Genomic DNA, 20,759 nt, shown 5'->3' with positions numbered 1-20,759 from the left:
CTACATGCGCAGAAGTATTTGTGCTTACATCAAGATAGCTGAAAGGGTATTCCTGGGTAAAATAGGTGAAATGCTCCTGTTCTCGGATTTCTGAAATTTTGATGAAACATTGTTGGGTACCATTGAAAAAAAATGTCGGAGGCAAAAAAATCCCCCCACCCCCTCCCTTGCTCATAATAGCGAAAAAAGGGCCTTTTTCGGGAAGAAAAAATCCATGCTTCAACCAGTTTTGAAAAAAAAATCTGTACTCACTCAAAATTTATGGAGGAGAGAGTATAATGAAAGTACATAGGTATTTGAGATTCTGCATCAATCTATGCTATTGCCATCAAAATCCAAGGCCACTTTTAGGGTTCTACTGAGCAATTGAAAAGTAAATCTTTTTTTTTTTGGAGAGGGGGGTATTTCTTACTTACCTAGTTGGTATTTTAAAAATATTTTCTTCGCAAAAGTTTCGCTATAATGACGAGAAAACATTGAAAGATAATATATTTCTGAAACTGAGGAAATATTTTGGAACGCAGTGATGCCAATATTTTAGGTTTCAAAGAATCGAGAAAGATTGGCAAAAATTCCTAAACTTTTGTTGATTTTTCGAAATTGACAAAAACAATTAAAAATAATAGCATAGAATGGACGCAGAATCTCAAATAGGTATATTCATTTAGGACTGGGTCGATCGTCATTTTTCTCAAAACAAATTGGGTACAGGGGCTACAGTGAAAAAAAAAACACTTTTCGAAAATACACCCACGTTGAGGGCACATCTTTTCCCTTTAGGGGCACTTCTGGAGCCAGAATTTTTCTGTACAACTTCCAACTCAAAATGACGGTTTTTGCTAAAATTGGTAAAAATCCACCGTTTTTTTTTTTTTTTTTTTTTTTTTTCATGATCTACCCAATCTACTATACATAGTACGTACTACGTAGGTAGGTAAACCTATGTTTTCAATGTACTTGGTAACTCACATAAAAATTTAATTATCAACACCAAAAAGAAACCTTTCTGATAGTTTTGAGTTAGATACCATGTACTTGAAAAGTAGGCTACTTGTAATTCAAGAAAACCTTGATTAAGAAGTTGCACGGCGTAAATAGAACTATAATGAAACATTTTCCACAACAACCCCTCTCCCAAATATGACCGTTAGGAGGGTCCAACTGCAAATCAAACTTCATATTCCTGTTCAGCGAGTTCGGTTCATATGTATGATAACGATACCCATATTGTCAGTCTACTTTTGCCCTAAAAGTTGGAGAGGAGGTGCCTATGGCCAAAAAATTGGAGTTTAAGGGTATACTCTACGGAGAGCGTTCTAATTCGACAACCGATCGAAATATGAAACCGATTTGTTCGTTATTTTCATCATTCGTTCGTAAGACTGCGTGTAATCGATTGAACGAATTTAGTTGTGCTTATGTCTCGCAACCCGCTCCCATCTAAACTTCAGATGGGGATTTCTCCGTGAATTTTCAGAATTCTTCCAATTTTTTTTCACCAATACTGATATTTCATCTATGAAATCGAGGGTATATGTAGCCATATTTTCTAATTTTGCTTTTTCAACAAAGATGTGAGCATCTAAAGTACCTCCATCAAATTCCCTATTATAGCCATTAAACGTCCTAAATCAAAAATATCTCGACATACCCTCACTTTTGAATGTTTTTTGAGCAAAATAAATCAAACCCTAGAAAAATCCGTTCAATAGTTTTGGCACAATCCCCGCCCAAAGTTGACCATTTTTCATCAAAAAATGAGAATAGCCTTAAAGAAGTTGGTTGGTTTTCTATTGTTTTTGGAGGCCAGCATCCAAAATTATGGATCGCTTTTTTTGGTGGTGCCGTGACACAAAAAACACAATTTTGAGTGTTTTTTGAGTTTTTGAAGATGGCCCACCTGGACGGAAAATTTGAAAAAAATACCAATTATAGAACTCGCATGCAGATACATTTTTGAAAAAAAAAAATTCATGTGTTTGAATTAGGTTCGGAGATACGGCGGTTTCAAATTTTCTTTTGTCAATATCCCTCTCCTGGGGGATCAACAATTTTTGAAAAAATTTCAAGTTGCTAGAATCATACCTCCATCAAGTATTTTGAGTGAGTACAGATTTTTTCAAAACTGGTTGAAGCATGGATTTTTTCTTCCCGAAAAAGGCCCTTTTTTCGCTATTATGAGCAAGGGAGGGGGTGGGGGGATTTTTTTGCCTCCGACATTTTTTTTCAATGGTACCCAACAATGTTTCATCAAAATTTCAGAAATCCGAGAACAGGAGCATTTCACCTATTTTACCCAGGAATACCCTTTCAGCTATCTTGATGTAAGCACAAATACTTCTGCGCATGTAGTTTTACGATCACGCGGTGTAAAAGAATTTTCAATTACTCAATTCTGAAGTAAAATTTCACGCTGAACAACTTGGTGCACTTCGATTTCCGCCATTTGTCCATATTTTTGGAGAAAAACGCAAAAAACGTGGTTTTTTGAGAGTTTTTTGAGCTTTTGAGCTTGACCCACCACTCCAAATGGCCGGGTGATGACTTCTATAGAAAGTAGACGTAAAGCTACATATTTGACGAAAAAATCGTTTTGGTATGTTTTTTCGTTCCGGAGTAATGTCGATTTAAAGTTTTCTTTTGTCCCCCCTTCTCCCCCCATGTGATGAAAAATTCTGAAAAAATTCAGGGAGATACCCCCATGTATCCTCTAACTATATTCGTTTACAGAATAAATTTATCTCAATTACTCGCTGATGCAGAATTTTTCCCCCGAAAAACGCGTTTTTTGGCCCCCCTGGCTGAGGGGGGTGGGGTGGGGAACGGGCTATGGGCCCAAAATTATTTTTTGGGGGTACTAAACATACCCTGTGAGTTTCATCGAAATCTGAGGTTAAGGGCATTTTGCCTATCTTATCGGGGGGTACCCTTTTTAAACGATTTTAGTATAAACCTTTTTCAAAACAATTGTCAGCAAAATTTCACCAAATTTGACCTATTTCAGCACTTTTTTGAAGTATTTTTATGAAGTGCATACTAATGGGAAAAAATAGACAGGAAATCAAAGCTAATATCTAGAGGTAGGTACCCATTTTAATGAAATTCTACAAATTTTTGGACAGATGAACGAATTATTTGTATCTAGTATTTTCACTTTCTTGCTTACAAAAAGATGTTATGAACGAACACGTGATTTAAACAAAACCAGACTAGAACGAAAAATCATGTCCCAACTCCCCCTCCTCTTCTCCAGAACCAAAATTTTAGGAGTCCGCGTTTATTTTTAGATTAAATTTTTATAGAATTTTTGAAAATTGACAATTTTTTTCAAAATTTTATTAGATGGATATTTTTATTTTTTAAAGAAAATTGAACCAATGTGAATAATTACCAAAGTTTCTTCATATCAAACACACTAGAAGCTCAAAAATGGTCTAATTGAAATTGTTATCGAGTAGAGCTGTCAAGATTGGTGGTTTTCGAAGATAAATGAGGGAGGAGATGGCTGAAGTAAAGTAACTACATATTTGCACTTGTTCATTTTGAAAAAAATGATAATTTCAAGAAAAAGTTGAAAAATCATCATAAAAACAGTTTTTATGTATTATAGGTAATTTTTTAAAATTTTCAAAAATTCATCAAAAGTCCAAAAATAAACTTATTTAGTGCTTGAAATTTTGGTTACGGGGGTTTCAGGACATGCTCTTTCAGTCTAATTTGGTTTTGTCCAATTCAAAGGTTGATTGCTTCTAATGGAAAATTCGATTTAAGTATTGGATTTTTTTAATCACAAAAAATCAATTTTTGAGACAAATTAAGGGTTTTAAAAAAAAAAGGATGAATGAAATATCAACATTTTCCACCAGTAAAATGGAGATAGTTTTTCTTAGAAGACTTTGTTTTCAATACGTAAGTACCTAGACTAAACCTACTTGTATTTTAAGCAACAATTTGAAAAACTCGGCTTATTTGATGACCTTTTTTTTTTTTGAAGTCCCCCATATGAGTCACCCAGAAAATTTGAAAATCGAGCGGCCCTAAATTCATATGGACTGAAAGAAAATCTCTTTCTATGATTATGTATTTCTTATCCTCAAAATATAATTAATTTTCTCAATCCAAATTCTAAAAAAAAAAAAATACTTATACTGTGTTATCGTTAAAAATAAAAAATAAATAAAAAAATCACATAATTTAAAATAAATAATTTCTCGAACAAAAAATCGAAACGAATCGTCAAAAATCCGCAAGAAAGTGGATATGCAATATGCATTTACGATTAAATCCCCGTTTACAGGTGAAAAGGTGAAACTCATCATAATTATTTCTCTCTACTGCCTACACATAAACTGGTCACTGAAGGTCATACCGGAAATCTGCAGTTCTTTTTTAACGAATAAATCAACCAAACTTTTCACGACCATTTTCTGCATTTTTTTTCAATGCCACGTAAAAAAAATTCTGTAAGTATGTATCCAAGTATGAAGAAAATTTCACCGAAAATTATTCCCCTCGTCACGTAATCCCCCTCTCTCCACCACTTCCTTTAAAAATAACCAATTTCGAATTTCTTCGTCGTGATTTGAAAGTTGTAAAAAAAATTCTCGATGCCCAAAAACTCGGAATAATCGAAAAATTGCCAAAAAAAAGTGCATAAATTATACCATTAAGGTATCCTCCTATAATCACTATTCTGTCTGGTAGATGTACGTGAAGCGTGGAATGTAGGACGTTTCTTTAGAATACGCACCATGACTGAAGACTAGTTTGGTTTGAGCCAGTCTCTTGGTGCCTTTTTACTTCGCGAGTTGGTTATTACGGAGTTCGCGCGCGATTGAGAATTTTTTTCTAGAATTGTCGAATTTTCTTCGTCGCTATAATGCGTCCGATCAGTTGCGTATTATTTATAGTCGCAGCTTTTGTATCGGTTGAATATGCGAATACGGGTAAATATTCCTTCTTGATAAATTTATAGCCTAATTACTTATAATAAATGAAGCTTTATATCTAGTATTAATTTGTACAATACATAACAATGAATAGTAGTGTGATATGAAATGAACCCTTTATAAAAGTGTAACCTTTAATATAGGGATGATGTAGGTAGTACCTAAGTATATTCGAGAAATATTAATGTATATGGGACATGGGTCTCGTGAATACCAAATTATAAACCTATAATATAGGCATAGCAGCATGCGTAGGTGTAGCCTATTCTCATACAGGTAATCATCTTTGTTTACTAAGAAATTTACCAAACCACAAGGTTATTATCTCCATTACACCTTTAACCAATTCCATGTGCTGATAATTTCATTCGTGCAGTATAAACAGGTGTCAATGTCTCGTAAGAATTGCGATGAATTTTTCACTTTTATGGCAATACAAGCGCCGTAATGAAACGAAACATTCTCGGTATTTCTTCGAGAATAACTTCCTATATGAACTAGAGCGCCTGTTGCCTATTTGAAGCTATTTGTTTCGTGATCAACACCTATCACGTAAAAGCTAAATCATTGAAAATTACGTAAATCGTGTAATAATATCATTGGAACGATGACGTTCTCTGTATCATTTCTAGACGTAGGTACCTTACTTATATGTACATACATACATATTTCATATGTAATTTTTTTCTCTCTCTCTCTCTTTCTCTCCTATTTCGTCGTCATTTGTCTGTATAGGTATCTCTATCTAACATACGTTATAGACAATGCACGACGAGAGTCAAGATGTAATTCTATATACTGGTTTATAGACCTTCTCTTTGGCAGAATTTTCTTTTCCGTGCAACTCGAGCGAAAGATTAATTCAAAGTTTGACCTTGAAATTTCATTACCCTCATCAAACTTGGAATAATTGATTTCAAAATGTAATTGGCTGCTGTGAGTTCTTTTGTGATGCTATTGAGCTCGAAGAAGCTTTAAATGCATTGTCAAGCGCCTTCGGTTCTCTCCGAAATGTGGTATGACTTTGAGCCTATTGCCTAATATGTACATTTTCTCAAATGATTTTTCACACAGAAAGGAATTTAAAACGACTCACCAATTTGCTAAATGAATGCTAAGTAGTTTGATTCTCCTGTCGCAAAATTCATTAATCTGCAAGATCATCTTAATTTCGGCACTTAGTTGATGCGAATCTCTAGAAAGCTTGATTTTGTTCATTGTTGACACGATTTGCTTCATTATCTGGAAAAATCACGTAAAATGATTCTACATGCCTAAAAAATGAACAAATGGGCAAAATATGCGATTTTCTAGGTGCCTAGATAATATTGTTAACAACTATTATACTAAAAACTAGGTCCATTAGAACGAGAGAGAGAGAGACAGAGACACAATAAGGAAGAACTGCCATTTTTTTTTTTTTGAAGGGATAGAATTAAAAAACCTGAATTTTTAGAGGAGGAGAATTGAGTTTCAAAATGATTTTTCATCTCTCTCCCCTCATAAGATGAATACTTAACAACTATCCCTTGATTTGTACAGACTACAGACCAAAACAAAAAGCTTTGAAAACACTTGAAATATTGCTGTATTTTTCTATTTTTCTATTTCAAATTTCTGAGAAGCGATAAAGTCGGTGATTTAACCTTGAATAGGAATTTTGAAATTATATATAACCTAATTGGAAGTTGATCCTCAAGGTCCAGACCCTCGTGACAACATTTTTTATATCATTACTTCGGCCTAACCCCTTCAAATGCTTCGAAATTGCAATTTTTGTTTCAAAAAACTCATCTTAATCAGTTTTTAACAGAATTGTTTCAAATTGGAAAGGATTGTAGACACTATCAAAGGTCATTTATGCAAAGAGCAGAGCCGGTTAAGAAAGGCGAATCGCTTCCAGTTGAGATTTTGTAACTCATCCCCTCTTCCCAAAAAAGCAGTCTGGTCTTAAATCATAATTATCAACACTCAGACAAATTAGCAATTTTGAAGAAGAAAAAGTGCTCAAGGAAGTGGAGGAGGAAGAATCCAAGAATAAAAATACAGCAGCTGAATGAGGAATTCACCCACCATCCTCACGAATAACAAATTTTGATGAGGAAAAAGAATGACTTGATTTTAAAGAATAATTCATCAATTTACCCCCCCCCCCCCCCCCCAAAAAACCCACCTCGAAGCAATTCACTGCCGAAAAAAATGAAGTATGATTCGAAAAGTAAAATTGAGATCTTAAACGAAAAAAAGAATCGACCATATTGGACAAATTTGAATTTCCTCCCCCCCTTCCCTCTCATCATTACACCTAATTAAATGCTTTTTGATCCCCATAAATACCCTGAAAAGAGAATTTCTCCCCCTCCTGCTCCCCTCCCACCTTTACACGCAATTAAACGCCTTATAATCTTCAGTGATATCTTGGAAAAAATCTGAATTTATACCTCTTCCTCCACCATCATCTTCAGACACCAAAATGATCTTCTACGATAATGGGATTTGAAGACTTATCAAATATTAAATTTTTTTCAAAGCCATCGAATTTTTTGCAAACTTGCAGGAATATCAGACACTGCAACGGGTCATTCGTGGGAATTTTTTGAAATTTTTTCAAATTCATCTTCTCAGGGGAATGCACAGTTTTAGTTTTTCAATGACATTTTCAGCACAATAACTTCCTTCGAAGCGCAATCAAAAGATGTTGGGGCGGGGGGGGGGGGTACCTCATCTAGATGTACAGCATCAAACATATATTTTTTCCCTATAATTTATTACATTCAAAAAAACTGATTTTTTCACAATTTTTCCTCCAGAAAGTCATCCATTTTGGTCCAATTTTATTGAGGAAATCGAATCATTCCACTTTGAGAATCTCTGACCACATTTCTGGGTACGGAGAAATTCTCGGCATGTGTGATTTTGGGGAATCAAGCACTGCTGAGCTAGCTAGTAGCTGCAGCTGGTCAAGCTCAGGTCCATAACACAGGTGATTACAATAATTTCTAGAGAATTTCTTTCAAGAATGGAAGACCTTCAAAACTACAAAACAAACATAATTTTTCTCACAATTTTTCTTGCCTAAGATGGTCGGTCAATTTTGACAATGTTTGTCAAATTCTGCAGTCGTTTAACTGTGACTGTTCATCGATTCATCATAACATTCCTCCCCTCCCCTCCCCCAAAATCAAATTTTGAAACATCTAAAAAATATATCACGACTTTTTGTGAATTTTTTTCCCATAAATTTTTCAGGCTTTATTCAACTTATGGGTTTTAAATCAATTTTCCAATATAATAAAAAATAAGAAAAATAATAAAAGATGCGACATTTGTGCAAAAAAAATCCAAGTCAGCGTTCAATGGTTTGATTCTAAGAAGAAAGAAGGGAGGAAAGAGGATTTTATGGAATCAGAGACAAAAGCATTTGAGGAGATGGACTCTGAATAAAAATGATCTGAAATCCCCAAAAACAAAATTTCGGCTACCCAGATTTATTTTTGAATTTTTGAAGAATTTTTGAAAATTCAAAATTGATTATTTTCAGCAATTTATGGTGTTTTAAAATATATACATAAATATCAAACTCTTTCAAAAAGGTGAGAATGGAACATACCTAATTCGATTTTTAGCAGAACGAATTATAATTTCCACTTTTCTGGAGAAATTAAAAATCACGACGGAAGCTCCAAGCTCCAAATGATGAGAAGAATGATGAAATTCGGATTCGAGGGGTTGGTTTCAGACAAAATATACCTATTCGTGCAAATTTCAAAGATTTTTCCTCGAACAGAAAAAGTTTAATTTTTTGAATGCTTCGTGAAATGAAAACGTAGGTAGAGGTACTTTCGAGCCAAATGAGGATAAACTCGTTAAATAGGTATAGGTCGAGATTCAGAAACAGCTCGATTTATCTGCCCATATTAATTTCCACGCCTTGTGAAGGAATTTTAAAATTCTGGGAAAATCGAAAATTGCTCAGGAGACTCCAGAATGGCCAGAAAATGGAAATGGCAAAATTCGGTTCAGTAGGACGGTGGGGGAGGGGGGAGAGGGGTGATATTTGTTTCAGGATTTGTTTTGATAATTTTCACTGAATAAATATCTACATACCGAGGTACATTTTTTTTAGAGCTTAAATTGCAAAAAATGGGTCATTTTGAGTTTTCAAGAACTCGCCAAAAATCGAAAAATGAATTTGGGAAACTGAAATTTTGGTTGTGTGAGTTTCAGTTCCTGCGCTCTCCAAAAATCGCAGTCTTCTCGTTCAAATGTGAGGCGAACACCACGAATGGTTACTTTTTTTTTTAGAATGTATCAGCACCAAAAAATTGAAGAACTGAGAATAATTCTCCAATGCCTATTTCAAATTGAAAAATTTGAAATTTACACGTTTTGAAATCCATTATCAACTTCAACCTTCAACAGAACTCATCAATGATATGTAATTAATTAATTTTCTAAAAATCTTATAACTACCTAATGCATACATGGATTGATGAACTAGATCATCAGAATAAAGTTGAAAGAAGGAAAAATTATTTCAACCAAAACCTCCCACAAAACTTCAGAAGCAGCACTGAGAAAAATACACCTGCATCTTTTTAACCCTGCTCCTTTTTCAAGATCATTCAAATAGATACATGTTTCAAGAATCTTTTAAAATTCCGAAACCATCGAAAGTACTAATAATTTTCCTTTCTTACAACCATGAAATTATGCTGAATTATTCATCACCATACCACTCATACTTATTACGTCAAACTGGCGAAATGGCCACGCAGATGCAGCTTAATTTCTAAACGTTAAGAAATTACTACATTTACGAAATAGCAAATTAGGTACTTCTCGCTTCTCCTACGACACTGCAATATTTTATATAAATGGAGCATGCCTACATTTTGATAGGTAACCTTTACATTCCATAATTTTCAGCCACTTCCTCCTAGGATCAGATGCTGAGGAAGTATGTACTCGAAGGAAGTGTCATAAAAAATAAAATAAAACTTTAAAAAATCATTAGAATTTTTGAAAATATTTCTCGTATATATTTTTGAAGCATATTTGAACATTTTTAAATTTTCGAATCATTCCTCCACAAAATGTACCAGACAAGTGAAATTTCTTTTTCTCACTTCACGTTTTTTATATTCGCTCATATCTAGTTTCAATTTTTCCTCCATAGTTAGTCCAATTTTTTTCGTCAATTTCGTAAAATGAAATTTTCCTCAATATTTGTGTTCCTTTGACTTCAATTCAATTTAAAAAAATTTTAAATTCAAGTAATTATGATTGCAAAACATTAAATGGCACCCTACATTCATAAGTCTTTATTGCCCTTAAAATCACCCTTGAATCTCCAACTCTGTTTCAATTGCTGAGCATGTACCTATACTTCCTGATTTGTATCAATTCATATTTGAAATTGAATCAATTCCTATGTAGGTGCTTAATTTCTTTACTTCAATTCACCCTACTTCTTCGTTACACTTAGACACCAACCACAAATGAAAACGAAACCACTGAAGGGTTACATGACACCTTTTCTCCATCCAGTCGTCATCTGTATTTTCGGACTGAGGCGTTCGAGTGAATGAAAAAAAAAGCCACGTAACACCGCAATATGATTTCATCTATTTACATCATAGCCGTCGTCGTATAGATTCGAGCACCTATAGGTAGTATGTCTCTAGGTACACAAACGTACCTGTACGTTCAAATAATCAACCAGAATTTTGATCTAAATTCGTAAAAATATAGGTACCTACCAAGCATGGGAGGTTTATTTTAATAGAACTTACGTAGGTATAGAGAGTAATATACTCGTAAGGTATATGCATGCGTGTTACGCTACATTAATCGTTGACATTGTTTATAATTATTGCAACTAGCTTCGCTGGTTCGATCGAATGACCGAGGAATGTGGTAAATGGTTTCACTTTCTACCAAAGGTTCCCAAATTATCAACGTCCGCATCTACATCGTATACCTACTGATCTCGTCGAGAAATTTTAAACCGATAAAAATTTGCATCTAGAATCCGTACCTACGAATTTTATGTAATCTACCAGACACACACATATTACTTCAGTTGTCTATTAGGAAATAGAGGGCGAGGGGGGGTGAAACAGGGGATTCTTTTTCAAATCGCCGCGTTTGGAGAAGTAGATATAACTCTACGGTGAAAGCTTTCGAGATATATTTTTTGTTCTCGTGTTGTTTAAAAATTTTACCAAGGTATTAAGGTATCATAATTAATTAAAAAAGAACAGTCTTCTCGTAGAGTTCGATTATTAGGTAAATTTTCGTCACTATAGGTATACTGCATTTCGAACAAATACATATCAACGAGAGAATGAAGGATACACTTTCACTGCAGAAGATGATTTCCAAAACCCAACCAAACTACTTTGATGAATGCATTAAAAGTGAAATAAACTACACCTAGGTGTATTCCAATTGTACGATTATTCTCGTTATTTCATTCGACGAAGACATAACCTACGCACTGATTGACTCATAGACTAATCAAAGGTTCATTTCATTTCACATGTACGGTTTATAACCCTCTACAAGGACGTCGTCATTAAACTTACCTACTACATAATTTTATGTCTATCGATAATGTAAGTCGCTGGATGATGGCAAACGATAAGTTTTGTAATAACAAATACGTATTTTCTTTTTCCAGTTCCTCATGAAATCAACCCCGAGCATGTTCTAAATAGGTATAAAAGACAAGATAACGATACTGGAAAAAAAGAAGAGAGTTTTGAACTTGAATTGTGCAAGGACAAGGACGCCGGTGAATGGTTCCGATTAGTGGCAGGAGACGGCGATAATTGCCGTGATGTCATACAATGCACATCATCGGTAAGTTTAAGTATACCAACTCGTATATGAAATAAATGAATGTATTCCTACATTTGCAATTACTCTACGTTCTTGTTGCACCAATAATCATTAATTTATTTCGAGTGATACATACATCATTTACTATGTGATGATGATGAACTAAATGTGACATTCTTGTCAGCGGTTTATGAGCAAATTACATCGTACGTTGTGATACTTTCGATTTCATTGACAATTCAAACGTCTGCCATAAACGTAAATCACTTCGTGCAGTAAAGAGATGTCATATTTTTATGTATCTTCATCCGGCAACACATGGAAAAATATCCATTTCAATTCCATTCACCTTTTTTCTCGAGTTTGTTAAATTATATTGATACCTCTTTCTTCTAATGAACTTACATTTTTTCTGGATGAATAAAAAATCTTCTATAAAAAATAATTTTTATGATAAAATATCAATTTTTCGATGTATTTTATCCATCAACGAACGAAATAACCGCGACCTTGACCAACATCCATCGTGTGAAAATAAGGTGCCTGACTGCCTGATACACTTTATAAAAACGAATAAATTAATCAGAATGTTTTTTTTTTTTCCACAGGGATTACAAGCTATTCGTTGTCCTGCCGGATTATATTTCGATATTGAGAAACAAACTTGCGACTGGAAAGCCGCTGTGAAAAATTGTAAGCTCAAGAATAAAGAAAGGAAAAACAAACCTTTACTGTTCACCGAAGAACCACTTTGTCAAGTAAGTATTACGATACATATAGTTTTATGAGAAATTATAAATACCTACCAATACAAGCACTTGGTTTTGAATTTAACTTAGTCAAATCGAATGAAGCCCAGAAGTACTTAAATATTATTGAGGTTTCGTTGACGATTTCGTTTCTCGAGGCGAATCTCAAAAGATTTGAAAATGTTCAAAACGGGAATACCTACATAAATAGATAACATTAATCAGCATTAATACATAAAAGAAAAAAGAAAACGATAATTGCCCACAAGCATGTCACAAAAATCCCTGTTCAAACCAAACACCTGTTTTCTTTCTGAATGAGAAAGCTCTCGTTCCATAAAATTATTGAGCCCATGTTCAATTTCTCAAGTGCACATTCGGGCACATGCAAAATAATGAACTGGCTACGTCACTAAAGGCAATTTTTTATCAAATAATTACACCGAGTTGTTCAGTTTATGTATGAAACTAGAATTTGAAAGGTTCACACCCGAAATCCCGAATCCGATATCCCGAATGGACATTTCCCGAATAGGATATTTCCCGAATACTATTTTCCCGAATCCATTTTCCCGAGGCCCAAAATCCCGAATAACCACGTCCCCGAATGTCTTTATCCCGAATTTTAAAATCCCGAATATATTTATTTTCTATGGAAAATGTGTTTACCATGGTCATGTACTCGAAATGAAGGTATCATACTGTAAAATAGCAGCTACACTAATAGACACACAAGTGGTAATAGAGGGGTATGTCTACCACCGCTCAAAGCCAGATCAGAGTAACAATAGAATAGATTGGGATTTCCGCTTACGTGAGTCCGATCAAAACAATGTAGAGCTCGATGTATCACCAACTTTTTTGACGAAGGCAGAAATATAGTTGAAGCATATGTTTCCAAACTGCACCAAGTCCAAAAAATATTGATACGAAATTCATGGTACATACTTAGTACAGTTTGGAAACGTAGAAATGATCCAAATTGGCTGATTTCTTGATATGTTGTAGCCAAGACCCTTGGACACAATATATCAAAATATCAGTCATTTTGGGCTGTGACTTCATGCTATGTAGATGGCGTTGCAACCTCTGAAATCTTGAAAATGGACTTAATGCAGTTTGGAAACATGCTTCAGTTGTATTTAAAAGACCTGAGCAATCTGTCCACATGCACCTCTGAACTTTGGCTCATAACATTGTTCTTTGACATTTTTTGTCATACCACAGTATTTTTGAATTTAAAAAATTCAATTTTTTAAACGAAATTTTTTTCGGGATTCGGGAAACAAAGGATTCGGGATTACGGCATTCGGGAAAATGACTTCGGGATAATGGTATTCGGGAAATATCCCATTCGGGAAATGTCCATTCGGGATTTCGGATTCGGGAAAATGACCGTGAATCATTTGAAAATGAGGATTAGACGTACCTAGTGTTGCTTTTTTGAAATTTCAAATTTTATGGTCCCTCAATATAACTAAATTGTTCATATGCAACCATATTTTTTTTAATTAAAAAAAAAAAGAATTCAAATTATACATATTTTAAAGTAAGTAGGTATTTAGTAGATCTAAAGGGAACCTCTTGAGGTGTTCGCCTCTGATTTGAACGAAATTGCAATTTTTGGAAAGAGCATGGTCTAAAACTCTCAAAACCAAATTTTCAGCTGACCAACTTCATTTTTCAATTTTTGGCGAACGTTTGAAAAAAATTCAAAATGGACTGTTTTTGGTGATTTATGTTTTTAAAAAAAAAAACAACAAAAAAACACGTAGGTAGTAAGTACTTGATCAGTAAAAATGATCAAAATAAGCCCAAAAACTGATGTAAATTCCCCAAATTCAAATGTCACCATTTCTAGTCATTCTGGAACCTCTCTCTAGAATTTTGAATTTGCTCCAAAAGGCGTGAATATGAAGTTGGACAGCTAAAAATCGAGTAGTCTGTTGTACTCGACCTTATTTAACGAGTTTATCCACATTTGAGCCGATTCTGGGGGGGGGGCACCTCAAGAGTAGGTTTTTGACCAAATAATGGTCAAAAATCAAACATTTTCCGTATGCGAGGAAATGTTTGAAATTTGCGCGAATCGCTGTATTTTGTCCGAAACCACCCCCCCCCCCCGGGCGAATTTCGCCATTTCCAGCCATTCTGAAGCCTCCAGCGCGATTTTCAATTTCTCCAGAATTTTGAATTTGCTCTAGAAGGCGTGAATACGAATTTGGGCAGCTAAAAATCGAGTTGTGCGTTATACTCGATTTGTTTAACGAGTTTATCCACATTTGAGTCTATTCTAGAGGGGACACCTCAATATAATGATATGGGTCATTGTATGACATAGGGTAATAAAAAACGGAAAATTCAGAAAATCGCGCTGGAGGCTCCAAAAACGACTCGAAATAGCGAAATGTGTCTCCTCCAGAATACCTCATGAGGCTTGTAAGGACGAACTAAAATGAGAAGAGGAGTGAAATGCCCTGAAAATTTTCAAAATTAGCAAGTATGTATTTCGGAAATTTTTGGGCATTTTGACTTTGTATTGATTTCTTTGGACCCACAAAGCAAAAACGAACAAAAATTGCACAAAAAGTGAACTTCACCTCTGAGAATACTAATTTTTATCTCATGAAACCCCTACACTTACCAAACTTGTTTAAAAAGTGAAAAATTCGTCTGATCTAACAATTTTGTAGTCACAAAATTTAAATAGATTATTCAGAGTCAGTAGGAATATTTCGGAACCCCCTTCATCATTTGTGATGGTAAAAGATGATTTTAGAGCCCATCATCCCAATCCTCCAATCCTTTCACCCTTCTAGGGAGGGGGAGAGGAAGGTAGACTCGAAATACATATACGATTTTATTTACACTTTCAGCTCCATGTTGGACATTTTCCACTCAAATTGTACAAAATTTGGTGTCGAGGGGGGGGGGGGCAGATTGAAATTTTCTCAACTGATTTCGCCAAATTTCCTCAACTTTTTATCTCACATTTTTCTCCATCTCCCTAGAAACTTTTCCAATTAATTGTTCATCGGTGGTTGGAAAATTTTTGGAAGGGAGAGTTGGAAAACAAAACGTTGAATAATTTAAAATTTTCAAAAACGATGCTTTTATACAAAAAATTTGGATTTTTTTTATTGATTTAATTACGTTTCCGGAATTTTTCAAATTGATTTTTTCGTTGTTGAAAATTTTTTTAAATTTGTGCAGCAATTCGTCATTTTAAAATTTTTAGTTTACAGGAAATTATATAATATTTTCAGAAATATTAATAAAGACTCGAATGAAGCGAGGGCAAAACTTTTTGAAAATTCGCGATTCCACAAAAGTATAAGTAAATCAACATTATTTTGAGAATTTCTAATTCAAGAAGTGAAAAGTAATGGTTTTTGGTAATTCTTTGATTTCCCCAAATTACACGACTCTTATCCAACCTTAACCTTACCCAACTCACCCAATTTTCCCGAAAATTCTCAACTTTGACAAAGGGGGGGGGGGGGTATTTCTATTTGCTCATACTTTTTCACTCAATTTCAAATTATTCATGAAAAAACACGTCAGAAAATCGAATTTTGAACATTTTATTTTTCTACTCAAAAAGTCAACTTATAAAACTCAGATTTGTACTCAGCGAACTGAACTGCCTCGAAATTTGAACTTCTATGCAATTATTTTGTTCAGTTTGTTGACAAGAGTTTTCAGGAGAAATTTTAGATTTTAGGATGAAAATAGAGAAACCAAAAAGAGCAAATATAGGGCTGTCTCAAAGGCGGAAAACGCTTTATACTCTCTTATGATTTTATAATTAATGATCTAATTGATCTATGAGTAAAAAGGCGAATTTGCCGCAAACTGCACTATTACGTGATTCAGAGGTTGTCAAACCCACAATTAGGGTATTCGTACAATTTTGATGTGTCTGTATCTGCAGCTACCTAGTACCTACATGTTTCATTACCGCAAGTCGTGTCGCACTCTAATTAATCCCTGTTTACTTTCAGAATGACGAGTTGGCCTGTGGTGACCAGCAATGCGTCGATCGAGCTCTTTTCTGTAATGGAATAAAAGACTGCAACGATGGTTCAGATGAAAACGTTTGCGGTGAGTACCTTATCTACTACCATATATGTAGTACCAATATGTGCTTTGGTACCTGTTTGTTTCGGTTGCTAATTGATAATTTTACGTATCAATTAACCACGACATAATACCACGTTAATTTGTCTATATAGAATGATTATATGTACATGGATATACAGTAGGTAGATATTCAAATATACTTGAATCAGGGATCCCCAAAACCCGTCTCGAGCACCATTTGACTATTTTATGAAAAAACTATCATTCCTAAGAATTTTAACGAAAAAATATTAAGTACAATTTTTTGTCAACTCGCCAAAAATTAACTCTCTCAGATAATTTTAATGAAAAACGGAAATTTTTTAACAATTTTAGCAAAAACAGGATTTTTTTGAGAAATTTTGGCAAGAACTGGACTGTTTGACAAATTTTGCAAAAATTTATCTTTTTTAATAATTTTACCAAAAATGGGCACTTTTTGAAAATTTTTACAAAAATGAACACTTATTAGCAATTTTGTCAGAAATGGACACTTCCTGAGTATTTTGCCAAAAATTTACTCTTTTAAACAATTTTCCACAAAAATTGAAACCTTTTCGCTTGGGCGAATTCGACAAAAAATCAAAACTTTATTAGCATTTAGCAAAAAAAGAGCTTTTGTACTGCAATTTTGGAACAAAAAAAGGACATCTTAAACGCGGAAATCAATTTTTTTTGGATGTCTGGGGTGAGGAGGGGGTACAAAAAATTATGGACCCAAGTGTTCTCCAAAAAAAGAAGTGACCAAAAAAAGCCTGCTCATCACATCTCACAGAAAAATTCAGTCTTTTTTTGAAACACCCTTCGTATCATATCCTGATGACAAAAACTGTCACAGCTGTTCAAACATCTCTATAAAAGCTGTCTGTCGTATACGCGCGTGGTTAATTTTACGACGAATGGACGAGTAAAATAATAGTTGCGACATACTCGTACTTTCACTATCTTCTCAAATGATGTGTACGACATTCGTTAAGGTATTCTTTAACCAGGTAAAGACATAACGTGCATTGTTATGTCTTTACCTGGTGCTTGTGCACGAGCGAGTGCACAGAAAAACACCAGAAGCTGCAGCAACACAACACGTTAAATAAGACGTGTACAGCAAAGAAGCTGCGGTCACCCGTCATCGTCTTTTGATCTCGACGAGTCAATCGATTAAGAAATGAAACTGCTCCAAGTCAATTGTTCTTCTCATCATAGAGCATACGTTTCCCAAATTATTATATTCTTCATCGTGCACCCTTGGGGCTTGGATTATCCCAAAAGTACCTACCTATGAAGTACCTAGTACAGCCTCTACATAAGTCTATACTGAGTCTAAACCTTTTGCTTTATCAATTATTCGCGAATGAGTATATTAGCTCCCTCGAGTCTTATCGTGTTCGAGTACCTGTTTCCATTACATTATCTATTATTTAACGCCGGAATATCGTCGTCGTCGCTGTATTGTTTTAAAGTACGAGTAACAGTATAATACCCTCGCATCACGAGCTCAGAACAGATTAAGCTCGTAACAAATCGTAAATTATTAAAATCCAATATGTATCTCTCGTGCGCATGATTTATCTTACTTATACCTACATATTCGTATGATCGGGTATTTTATAACTTGATCGTAGGTATACCATGCCTGTACCTATATATTGATTCACTTAGGTTATCCTTGATTCATATGGTATTAAAAAACAGCCGTAACTAAGTACCTTTTCCGCTAATTGCACAATATTATATTGGTACTGAGGCATACCTTCGATCGACTTGACGTGAAAAATGCAACCAGGTACACAATTTGATTGATCGTACTCTAATGAAATTGATAAATTGCGATTTTCGAACTGTTCCTTTCCTGTATTCCTATACACTTTATTTTAAAATACCCCTGATGGATTTATTCGTGATGAAATCATTGCTGAAAAATTCATATTTTGGTTCAACAGCGCAGAAATTCTGATCATAAATCAAAAGAAAAACGAGAATTTTGTCAGGAAATGGACTCTGTAAGGCATTTATACCTACGTATGTACGTAGGTTAGGTAGGCACATTAAAGATTACTCGGCAAACCTGCTAGATTTAAAAAAATTCGCCAGCGATTGATCGTTGATCTTTGTCCTTGAACGAGGTTGATTTACTGCCAATGATTTTTTAAATCTTTCTATGCTTATGTACAAGTATCTGGTACAGGCAAAAGTATCTGCATTCAGAATGTATCTTGAGAAATGTGTAAGCAGTGATTCATCTATTTTTTTATCGTTTTGTTTTTAAAGACAAGTACGTATTCTGCTTCTGCTACTATACTTTTTACAAGATTACTTGTGAATTTTAATTCCAAAAATGATCAAGTAGGTATACAAATTGAGCCCCTTTTTGCATGAAATGCTAATGTCATAATGTGAAAAGTCGAAACACGAACAGAAAATATGAAAAAGAACAGATTTCTTGAATTTTGATCAAAATCACTGATAAGGTAAAAAGTTTACTTTGAGCTGAAAATGCCTCATAAAAATTTAAGACCCTTGGGTCAAGGCAGGGATGGTAACCATAACCGAAAAAAACTCACGCATTTAGCAGTGAGAAGACCGACTTTTCGTAAAATAAAAATCTTTTACGAACGGATTGATCCACTCTTTTTTAAACATTCATCCACGAACGAATTGATTCGTATAAGTGACTCATTCGCGAAGAAATCGATTCGTATAAGTGACTCGTTCACGAACGAACCAATTTGTATAAGTGACTCGTTCGCGAACGAATGGATTCGTATGTACAAGTGACTCGTTCGTGAACGAATGGATTCGTACAAGTGACTCGTTCGCGAACGAATGGATTCGTACAAGTGACTCGTTCGCGAACGAATGGATTCGTACAAGTGACTCGTTCGCGAACGAATGGATTCGTACAAGTGACTCGTTCGCGAACGAATGGATTCGTACAAGTGACTCGTTCGCGAACGAATCAATTCGTTTAGGTGACTCGTTCAGTCTCGTTCGCGAATGAATCAATTCGTTTAGGTGACTCGTTCGCGAATGAATCGATTCATATAAGTGATTCGTTCGCGAACGAATCGATACATTTACTCAATTTTTGGTGAATCATTCACGAACGAATTGAATTATTTTTTGTGAATCATTCGCGAACGAATTGACTTTTGTTTGTGAATCATTCGCGAACGAATTGATTCGTATTAGTGACTCATTCGCAAACGAATTGATTCGTATTAGTGACTCATTCGCGAACGAATTGATTCGTATTAGTGACTCATTCGCGAACGAATTGATTCATAAATTAAAGAATTGATCGATTCGTTGGCGAATGGTTCTTTCAAAAAATTGATCAATTCGTTCATGAATGATTCACCAAAAATTGACTGTTGTATTAGAACTTTGTAGGAATCGTGCAGGCCTAGTGATCGAGATTTCAAGTTTCATCGAAATCGATTCAGCCATTTTTCAGGTAATGAGTTTTAAAAAATGTTGAAAAAAAATGTTGTTGCTCGATAAACTTGGAAACTTTGAGCTGCTTTTGGAACTTGATGATTATGGTGAAATGTGCGGCTAGTAGTCTAGTTGTGAAATTTCAAATTTGATCAAAATTGGTTCAGCCGTTCCTGAGAAATTCAATTTTTAATGAATTTTGTGCAAAGTCACCCCATGAAAATTACAAAAAGCTCAATTTTGTTTGCGATTACGCGCGAGAAAGCTACGTAGGTATGTACTTTTGGATCATGGTGAAAGTCCGAAATCATAGGAATGATGATGATACCAGTGGCGGACTGAGTCGGTTCGGGGCCCTTGGCGGATGCAGCGAATGGGGCCCCCAAATTTTTTTTCCTTCCTCCTCAAGGATTTTTCTCGTTTTGTTTTCTCCCAAGTTTGGATACTTGAATGCAAGTTGTGCGATTGATTTTTGTTTTTGTCTTTTTATTCAATATAGCAAAAAAGAGATTTTGTTAAGGATTTGAAGTTGTGAAATTTTCTCATAAGAATGTATGTAAAATGTATGCAGTTTCATTAGTTCCATCTTTGGCCAACAGATGTCAGACGCTTTGGTTTTAAATCCTAATTATCATTCACTGTGCTGTGACTAATAGAA

At 34.7% G+C, this 20,759-nt stretch overlaps 1 protein-coding gene across 1 annotated transcript in view; it reads left to right on the top strand.

Annotated features, from left to right (window-relative positions):
* The first annotated feature begins 4,753 nt into the window (after window positions 1–4,753).
* serp (chitin deacetylase-like protein serp) overlaps window positions 4,754–20,759 on the top strand; it is a 29,731-nt gene continuing 13,725 nt past the window's right edge. The window contains exons 1-4 of the mRNA XM_065370780.1: window positions 4,754–4,946; window positions 11,635–11,816; window positions 12,404–12,553; window positions 16,549–16,648. Of these exons, the coding sequence (XP_065226852.1) occupies window positions 4,880–4,946; window positions 11,635–11,816; window positions 12,404–12,553; window positions 16,549–16,648 (499 nt within the window). The 5' untranslated portion in view covers window positions 4,754–4,879. The remainder of the gene's footprint in view (window positions 4,947–11,634; window positions 11,817–12,403; window positions 12,554–16,548; window positions 16,649–20,759) is intronic.

The sequence above is a fragment of the Planococcus citri genome, chromosome 1 (genome assembly GCF_950023065.1).
Source record: "Planococcus citri chromosome 1, ihPlaCitr1.1, whole genome shotgun sequence".
NCBI lineage: Eukaryota > Metazoa > Arthropoda > Insecta > Hemiptera > Pseudococcidae > Planococcus > Planococcus citri.
The sequence above is the reverse complement of the archived record's forward strand: the minus strand, read 5'-3'. Positions and strand labels throughout refer to the sequence as shown.